Genomic DNA, 10057 nt, shown 5'->3' with positions numbered 1-10057 from the left:
CAATGTTCCTGCAAATGATGTAAGAACTAAGAATTAGACATTCTCGCTATCAGTTTTGCTTATGTAATAACATTTGTTTGGTAAGAACCTATTCTTCTTGCAATTGTTTCTAGACCTAACCTGCTACGTTTTTGCTTTTATTTAAAAAAAATAATTCTATAAATTTTAATTCCTGTATTCAGTTGGTTTTGTTCCGATAATGTTCTTTTTTCCCCCTAATTTGTGTGCGCTTTTAAATTTTCTATAATCATGTTAAAGTATATTGAAATATTTATCATTGTTGCTGCACTTTGTTAGCTTCACAAGCGCAACGTGAGTGCCAATTTGCTAGTTTTGGTCTTCAACTTCTACTTGTCGGACTAAATTCAGGCCACACTCCTCACAAAACATAGAGAGTTCTTCAATAAACGATCTGACCCTAGCTATAACGCTATTTAACTATTCTATCTTCAGGATGGTACCAATATACACCCTTAACGACTGTGATCATATTTTTACCAAAAAAAAATTAAAAATTAAAAAACAAATAACGAATGTAATCATACAACTAATTCTCAGTGTGTTTTACCAAAAAAAAACGAATTCTCAGTGTGTGTCCTGAAAGGTAACACACCACAAGAAATTGTGGATAAACTGACCATAATTTTGATATATATGGCAAAATCAAGAAGTACAAACTAATTACAAAAATTGTAGTACAGTAAATAATCTCATGCATGGTTTAAATGAATCAGAGTACCGCCAAACCATCTTGAATGTTGTTCAAATGAATTACTTACAGTTCTAACATATTCATTATACTCACGTTAACTGTATAAGGAGGATGTTATTGGCCGAGGATCAGAACCCAGATACGCACCATGGCATCCTCTGCACTTCACGTATGGTGCTTTGTACGATCAGTTAAATGAGTTTAATGATTCAGGCCAGGATCATTTTGGGTGTGTTTCATCTATGGAAACCTGAAGCTCTTCCAGTGCTTTTACAACCTCATCCATCTTTGGCCTGTGCTTTGCTTCATTGGATGTGCATTGCAAGGCGATGTTAGCTATCTTTATCGCATCTCCCAGTGAATACTGACCTTTAAGATGGATGTCCAAAACAAGAACAATTTTACGGGTCTGCTTTAGATACGGCTTGGCCCAATCTACCAGGTTGTGCTGCTCAGATGGCCGGTTCATGTCCAGAACTCGTCTACCAAATAACATTTCTAGGAGAACTACTCCAAAACTGAACACGTCGCACTTGGCTGTCAAATGACCTTCACATCAAAATTAAGTGACTTTACAAAGGATACAAGTTAACTCAGGCTACAAGAAAAAGAAGAAGATATAGTAATCACTTGAATAAGAACGAGTAGTAAATACATTGATCCCTTTGTAAGAAATGTTTGAGAGTATAGTTTCTTTCCTCAAGTGTTAGGTTCTTCTTGCTAATTGGTGTGAGTTCAGGTAGATTGGCACTAATGACAACAGTTGTTGTTTTTCGTATATTTAACAATTCAATTACATCAACAATGAGCAATTTGTAGTGAAATTATATGATCACAATATAGAAAAATATAACTGTTTGGGTGAGAATTCACGCAAACACACCAATAATTTTGTTGGAGAGATTGATATGAAGTGAGAGAGACTGTATCACCAATGGCTGCCTATGTATCCAAATTGTTCTCTGGAATCAAGTCTAAAAAATGTATGTAGTTCTTTGTTTGAAATGATTGTTGGGTATTTATAGGAATCTTATTGCTTAAAATACCCTTTCCTTATTTGATGAGATATTTCCCTCTTTGTATAAAATCTTTCCAAAAGCTTCATATGGAAAAAATCTCTTGACATATCTCCAGACCTGCTATATATAACTTGGGTGTCATATTAGTGGATAGTGTCATTGCTCCAATAGGGGGCATGCCCGAATGTCACACTAGTAGGCAAGCGGGACTGCCACAGTAGCGGGCAAACAAGCCCGCCTCACTAGTAGGCAAGCGATGCCACAGTAGCGGGCAAGCAAGCACGCCTTACTAGTAGGCAAACGGAACTGCTATAGTAGTGGGCAAGCAAGCACGTCTCATTAGTGGGCAGCTCTTGTAGTAGTACCTAATGATGGTCGTTCGTAAGGGTACGAATACACTGGTACATACAATAACCTAAAATAAATCAAATAAAAAGAGAAAATCAGAGTCTTAAGTGTACTCCTCAAGCAAAAATTAACACATCATGTAAGCCGCACTTTTTAAGGCGTACAGTTCTTGTGTACGGATGCCTCAACCGAGTTTTGCACGAGTCTCGCCTCGAGGCGTATGCCTCAATTGCCTCTGAAAACATTGGGGTACATTGTGACAGTGTAATCTTCATTATAGTTGAGAGCTTCCTCTCAAGTTGAAATTGGTGAGGTATTTCCAATATCAACCTATTATTTTTCAACAAAAAGCATTACAAAACCCTTTAAAAAAAATTCAAAGATAATGGATCCATTACTAGGGGAAGTGAGTATCTCAAAAAGAACTTTAAAAGTAGGAGAGAGATTGTAATTTGCCTTGAGAAGTGATGTCCCTACTCCCCTTGGATTTGTCAACACTTCAATAAAGACGGTACTCCAGTAAATCGAGAGAATTGGAAATTTTGTTAAGGTAATTAAGCGCATTTCAGCTAATTTTGAGAGATTTCAGGCCAATGAAAGAAAAGTGACCAGATAAAAGGACTATCGCAGTATGTACTAATGCCTGATGAACCAACATCATTCGCAAAAAGCTGCAAAGGAATATTCAAATATATATAAGAATAAAGGAGTGTGTACAATTGAGTATACCTGTAGCAACATACTCAGGAGCAGCATATCCATAAGTGCCCATAACACAAGTAGAGACAGGGCTCTCATCGCCTGTAGGGCCATCTGTGGCCAGCCCAAAACCAGATAGCTTTACACTGTAGTTCTACGTGTGAAAGGTGAAATATGATAAGAAATTAAAGGCACATTGTCAGCATGTATAGTTTGTTAAGGATACACATGAAAATACACAAGTGTATTTTATGGTGTACATGTGTGTATCCTTATCATAGCTGTGATTATAGAGAGATGACAGTAGGAGTGTTGTACGCTTTACATGTCAGTATGTCACATACCGAATCAAGAAGGATATTGGAACAGTGAAAATTCCGATGTATAACATTTGTTTCAGTACTGTGGAGAAAGGCAAGCCCCTTTGCAGCCCCAAGTGCGACCTTCATTCGGACACTCCAGGAAAGCTTACCCCCTGCATCAAGACCTTGGATTAGTAACATATAGAAACAATCCACTAATTCCCAATCCAAAAAAACATTAACAAGCTTCCTGATGACAAAACCCTCCGTGTAAATTTGAATAAAACAGGGGAAATAGAAGTTAGAATTGTATCAAGGTAGTGATTCAGGAACCTACTCTTAAAGAGATGATTATCCAAGCTTCCTCGGGGAATGAACTCATAGACAAGTAGGAGGCGCCCATCCTCAGTGCAGTACCCAATCAACCTCACTAGATTGGAATGGTAATACCTCCCCAAGTAATAAATTTCTGCCTGCAACGTTGTAAGTTGTAACAAACAGTTAGAATACTTGGAATTCCTTCCAATGAAATTATGGTAACTTGGAATGCTTAGGATCTCCTAAGAACGTTCCTCAAAAAAAAAGGACCTCTTAAGAACCATATGTGATGAAATTTTAAGTAAAATCGTACTAATAATGTCACTTTCCCATTAACATGTACGTGCAATACAGATAGCAGTTCTAATTACGATCTACTCTATCGCAGACAGCAAAACTAGTACTAACTACTCAGCCACCTCTATTAAGATTGCCAATGGAATGTTGTTATCTGTTTCCATAGATCAAGGACCTGATTAAATGACTTTCTCTATTCAACATACACCTGTACTAGTTAATGCTATCTATATCCTTTGACTAAATGTGGTTATTGTAAAGGGGTGTTTTGGATTTCTTGTTGGGACCGGGCTCGCTTCTGAGCGAACTGCCTACGTATCCTCTTCTTAGTTTTTCTCATTTTCTTTCTTTTCTCGGAGAGAGGAATCAGGCCCGACGTAGTTCAATCAGGTGGTATTTATAGGCTTAGGGAAGGATCAATCTAGAAGACACGTGTGTTTATGCTACACGTGTAAGGTCGAGATCGTGAATGAGTGTCGAGCTGGTTATATTATAAGTCATGCACTCATTGGGTGCTGATGAGGTTATCCTTATTTTCCGGGGATGGGTAATGATTACCCCGATGGTTATCATTACCCGGGCGCCTCGCCATGTGCTCGTGATCAAATATCTTCGCCCTCCTTTATCGTAGGTTAGCTCTTGAGGTCATTTTGTACGGGTGTTCGAGGGAGCTGCTCCGATCGGGTCTCGAGGGTCGGAAGGCCCCGAAGTTCGCTTACGTTGCACGCGTGCATAATAAGATATCGCTCCCCTACAGTTATCAGTTTCCATAGATGAAGAGATATTCTCTCTCATAATGTAAACTCTATAAATACCTTTGCAATAAACGGAACAAGTATACCATCATATTCATTTTCATTACCATTGTTTTAGTACAAAAACAACATAATATGATAATAGCAGTCCAATACAACAGCTAAAACAGAACAGCTAAAACAGGTGTTATATGCACTTTAACACCAATTGGACTTTAATCGCCATACACTGCATGGGCCGCAGCCCGCAGGCATGGCTAACAGGGGCTATAGCTCCCCCTAAATTTCTAACAGAACAAGATATATTACTATATGTATACACTTTATATAGACATTTACTATATATATACTAGTTAACATACATCTATTTATACACATTTTACATGTGTAGACATGGATTGGTTCTTTTTTTAAAAAAATACATAAAGTTTAAGATACCTAAAAAATACACCCCCCCCCAAAAAAGTAATAATAATAAAATCTACAATCCTGGTTCCGCCCGACTGTATGTGCTATCTTCCATGTCATTTTCCCTTGTGCTATATTCACAGGAAAGAATTATGGATTGTAAAGCTATAACGGAAGGCAAAAGTTGTGTCGTCTGTACATCAGTACGTAACCCACCGCAGACTGTGTTGTTCTCCATTTGTTTTCCCATATTTGGTTTAAGTGATCTACAGGTCGGGCGCCAGAACATGTATCGACTGTGACTTATTTGGCAGCCAAAAATAACAAATGCCCATTCCATTAAAACTTGCTAGGGAAAACGGTGTTAAGCAACATGCCCCAAAAGGCCTATTTGGTACCCTGACATGCTAGTATACAAACATTGCAAGTGTATATAATATGCTGAATGCATTTAGACTCGATACACACTTCTAAATTATATGCACACTCGAGATATCATAAGAGAAGTTATTTTTGTACGTATTAGAGTAGTTTATAAGGAGGGTGATACTCACCAACCATTCTTCTTGGCCTAGAAATGATTCCTGTTTATGAATTTTAACAGCAACAGCCAAGCCCGTCCCAGGTTTAGTAGGAGTTAGCTTGTGTTGGTCAATCCAACCCTTGTATACTACACCAAAACCGCCTTCTCCCAGAATATTATCAGGGCAGAAGCTCCTGGTGGCAGCTTTGAGTTCTCTTAAGCTGAAAATCTTCAAGTTGGGGGACTTCAGCTCTCCACCTTCAATCTGAGGAGCTGGAGTCACATAATTAAATAAAATGATTGAGTCGCCTTTCTTATGCCAATTGGGAAACAACCAAGTCAACAAAATAACACATGATGGCCAGATCAATAGTACTGCTTTATTGACAAGTTTAGAAAGAAGAAGTCCAAAATTAATTCTTACAAGGAAACTTTAAAACAGGTTCAGTAGCTGAAATAAGTAACACTATGACTTTGAACTGCATGTACGTAATAAAAGGAGTTGAAACACAAAGGAAAATTAGGAATGTTTTTTCTGAACGAGTGTTATTACCAGAATCGGAAGAAATGCAAGTATTGATATTCTGGCCAACAGTTGATGGTCGAGTGCAACCGAAACAGGCCTTGTCAATAACGGAATACACGGACGATGATGATCCCACATATGGTCTGGCTACCTCTTCAACTTGGTCATCGGTTGAAGTGGTGGAAGCAGATGAGTCATCCTCTCGAATGGCGTTGTGGAAGAAAGTTATATTCGTCATTCTTCCTATGTGTGAATTATTGGAGCGGAAGAAAATTAGTTCAAATCTTTAGTGTTGATGGCGTGGGAAAATACTAGGAGAAATCCGTGTGGTCCCGACTTGCTGTCTCTTACGTAGGAAAGCTTCTAACTAATGTATTTGATTGGTCTATTGCAGAAGTCCTTCGTCAAATATTAACCACATAAACTTTCACTACTACAGAAAAAGTCATATTTTTTTAGAGTGGTAAAAAGACTTTTATCACTTTTTCTAAACCGTGGTATCAGTTAGAGTGGTAAATACTTCTAGAAAAACCGTGGTATAAACTTCTACTTATTAACCACCGTTTAGCTTAAAACCGTGGTAATAAGTTTTTCAAAACCGTGAAACCGTGGTATAAAGTCACCATATTTGCCACGGTTCTTCCAGAACAGCGGTATATAATGTTTTTTATTTAAAAAAAAAATCCTAATTATTTAAATATTCTAATCACATAATAACTTCAAAAATTAATTATGCGTATCACATTCCACTTCATCACAAATTCAAAACACCATGATCCACCACATAACTAATTTTAAAACACCTTAAAATAATCTATTCCCAATCGAAAAATTCATATTCTAATCAATACAAATATAATATAAAGAACCTCTAAACGTACTCACTCCATCTTGTTCTGTATTGCAATAAAAGAATAACAAAAGAAAAAAGAATGTAAATCTATATAACTTCACCAAGAACATTCTCTTCTACGTTGGCATTCTCGTCTCAAGAGCATTCAGCCAAGACAAAGCAAAGTTTGATCACCCTATGAAAGAAATAGTTGTAATTTATAACCAACTTGAATGTGTTCAAGTCTGTAGAAAATTAGCACAACATCTTTCGTAAAATTACTACCGGCCACATCTCGTAGAAATGCAAGAATTGAACTTCTCCTCGTCAGCAACACCAAATGTATGAGAATTTATTGTTGTGAGTAGACTATAGAGTAGAGAAGTTCGAGAAATCTTTACAAGTTTCTGATCTTCAACTTCTAACAAAACATAGAGAGTTGTTCTATAAACGTTTTGATCCTAGCTATGGCTCTATCTAACTTATTCTTGTCATACTCTCTTTCTCGAGGATGGCACAGTATACATATATATACCCTTAACGAATGTGATCATAGTTTGACTGAAAAAAAGAAAGAAAGAATATGATCATACAACTAATTCTCGTGTCCCGAAAGGATACACTCATACACCACAAGAAATTGTGGATCAAATGACACCATAATTTTGTTATATATGGCTGTAATACCGCGTATAATTTTATACTATATTCTAAGTATTCATTGTTTGTATGACACTAAATAAAGTATGTATGAGCTTATTTACTAGTTTGGGCTTCATTCTTTCTATTTGGGCTATTTTAAATTTGGCCCATGAGTTAGGGTGGACTTAAGTTTGCACAGTTGCTAAACATGAGAAGTGGTTTGACTTGGTATTTGAAAACTAGTTGCGAGTGTTGTGCGCGGGGTAGTTTGTGAGAGAGAAAAGGGATTAGTTACAAACGATAAAAGAAACAAAGAAGAATACTTTGGACTCTATTCATTATTCTTTCAAAACAAACAAGCAAAGACTGGTGGGTGAAAAGAAAAAACTAGTGCACTGATTCATTTCTAAGGGGAGGAGTAATATTGTTTTAGTTCATCTTTTATTCCAGGCAAGTGATATCTATAACCCTCTTTTGTTTCTAGAATAGGATCGATTATTGAGAATGGGTAGTATGATCAATATTGTATAACATTATTGTTCTAATAAATGGGTATCACATGTTTTAATTCTACTGAATACTATTGTAGAATTTATGTCATGCTATATATGAGAATCTTGTTCCTTTTCGGTGATTTCCCATGTCAGATAAATAAGTGGTGTATTACTTGTTTACTGCTGTTGATAAACTATCCTTGTTTTATATGACAATGGATATATTGTATTAACCCATATTATACCTTATACTTTTGGTAGTAGACCAGAATTGGGGATGACACTACTCAGTTTACCATGTGCGGCTATTGAGCAATACATGTGTATTATATACACGAACGTATTGTTGTTGCAAGCTTATTTGGTTATGAGTTGATTTCTCCCTTAGTCTTACTGTCAATACTATGTACACAACTTTCAGATGCAAGGTATTTATTTAGTACGTTGGTATATCCTTCATTAATGTTAGATAATCCTACTTATATGTGTATGTGTCCTTATTTGGTGTTATGTATACATTTGAGATGATCTCCTATATTTTATACAATGGAAGTTTGTAGACTTCACTTGTTGGGCGCGTAGCTCACTCCTTGTTTTATATATTTTTCAGGTGAACGCTGACTTAATACGGAGTGACGAGTAGCGTATTAGTTAGCTGGTTCTTAGAATCTTAATTCTTTCAAGTTGTAATAAGTGGAGGACTCATTAAGTCTTAAACCTTATTTATTCATTTATTGGTTGTAAACAACATTTAATTTCCTCTAATGGTAGATCTATTTGACCTTATGAAGCTAAGGATTTTGATTCTACCTTTGTAAATGCAAGTGTCATGTTGATTTGACTGTTCTGCATTTGCTCCAAGAAATCCAGATTGTCAGACCGGCCGACTGATAGCTATATGGATTTGGGGCGTTACAATGGCAAACTCAGTAAGTACAAAACTATAGTACAATACATATTTTGAAAGTTTAAACGAATCAGAGTACCGCCCAAACCATCTGGAATGTTGTCCAAATGAATTACATAGAGTTCCGACATATTCATTATACTCAATTTAACTGTATAAGCCTATAAGGTGGATGTTGTTGGCCGAGGATAAGAAATTAAGAACCCACATACGCACTATGGCATCCCTCTGCACCTCACCTATATATGTGCTTTGTACGATCAGTTAAATGAGTTTAATGATTCAGGCCAGGATCATTTTGGGTGAGTTTCATATATGGAAACCTGAAGTTCTTCCAGTGCTTTTACAACCTCATCCATCTTTGGCCTGTGCTTTGCTTAATTGGATGTGCATTGCAAGGCGATGTTAGCTATCTTTTTAGCATCTCCCAGTGAATACTGACCTTTAAGATGGATGTCCAAAACACGAACAATTTTACGGGTTTGCTTTAGATAAGGCTTGGCCCAATCTACCAGGTTGCGCTCCAAAGAAGGTCGGTTCCTGTCAACAGCTCGTCTCCCACATAACATTTCTAAGAGAACTACTCCAAAACCGTACACGTCGGAGTTGGATGTCAGATGACCTTCACATCCAAATTGAGTGATACATATTGTTGGTTAAGAAAAACTACCATGAATAATAATACTTTGAATAAAAATAAAAGTCATTCTACTTATCTAGAAACAATAATCAATGTCACATTTCACTTTTCACTTTTATCCTTCAATGCAGCTCAGTAAAACAAAATTTATTAAACTCTTGTGCAGGATACAATCGACAAAGGTGTGATAGTTAAACACGTGCGTACATATTTTAGCAAATAAATATATAACACGTGGCAACATCTTCTTAAGGCTCGGATATAGTCTTGGTGTGGATAGAAAGTACCGGAATACACTTCAAGTCCATGTCCTTTCATTTCCTAAGTTCAAAAGTGAAATAAGAAGAGGTAGTTTGGAATTGGTTAGAGTAGTAGGCTCGGAGAACTGGAGGTTTGGAACTGGTTGGAGTTGTAGGCTCGGAGAACCAACTCCTAACTAGGAACACCAAATCCGGAACTGCTAAGTTTGGAACTCCAACTCCCAATCCCAATCTGAACCTGAACATGTTTCCTTGTTGTTCAAGTCAATAAAAGAGACTTATTGACTTAGGGAAACATGAGCTTCTAGAAGAGTCTGGATAAGACTTAACAAGAGATTGTTTCCTAGTTAAACACTCATTACTTATTTTACAAGT

The 10057-nt window shown here is 36.8% G+C and overlaps 1 protein-coding gene across 2 annotated transcripts; it reads right to left on the bottom strand.

The window, feature by feature from the left end:
• Positions 1-542: 542 nt before the first annotated feature.
• LOC147478466 (receptor-like cytoplasmic kinase 176) lies at positions 543-6231 on the bottom strand. Of its 2 annotated transcripts, XR_015207626.1 has the most exons (7): positions 5935-6231; positions 5413-5654; positions 3418-3553; positions 3123-3253; positions 2809-2932; positions 675-1261; positions 543-633 (listed from the first exon to the last, which is right to left on the bottom strand). XR_015207626.1 is itself a non-coding variant. In XM_086582457.1 (6 exons), the coding sequence occupies exons 1-6, from the start codon at positions 6143-6145 to the stop codon at positions 933-935; spliced, it is 1173 nt and encodes a 390-aa protein (XP_086438583.1). In that variant the 5' UTR covers positions 6146-6231; the 3' UTR covers positions 623-932. The 2 variants fall into 2 exon arrangements, 1 of the variants encoding a protein (XP_086438583.1); XM_086582457.1 differs by having other exon boundaries at positions 623-1261.
• Positions 6232-10057: the final 3826 nt, after the last annotated feature.

The sequence above is a fragment of the Coptis chinensis genome, chromosome 9 (genome assembly GCF_015680905.1).
Source record: "Coptis chinensis isolate HL-2020 chromosome 9, ASM1568090v1, whole genome shotgun sequence".
NCBI classification, from domain to species: domain Eukaryota; kingdom Viridiplantae; phylum Streptophyta; class Magnoliopsida; order Ranunculales; family Ranunculaceae; genus Coptis; species Coptis chinensis.
Note: the sequence above shows the minus strand (reverse complement) of the source record. Positions and strands in the feature narration are given on the sequence as shown.

Excerpts from the sequence above, each read along its gene's own strand:
- LOC147478466 (XM_086582457.1), bottom strand. The coding sequence starts at position 6,145 with ATGACGAATATAACTTTCTTCCACAACGCCATTCGAGAGGATGACTCA. Across the intron at positions 3,554-5,412 it reads TAGGCCAAGAAGAATGGTTG|GCAGAAATTTATTACTTGGG; the intron begins GTGAGTATCACC and ends ACAACGTTGCAG. Across the intron at positions 1,262-2,808 it reads TCCTGAGTATGTTGCTACAG|GTCATTTGACAGCCAAGTGC; the intron begins GTATACTCAATT and ends TTTGATGTGAAG.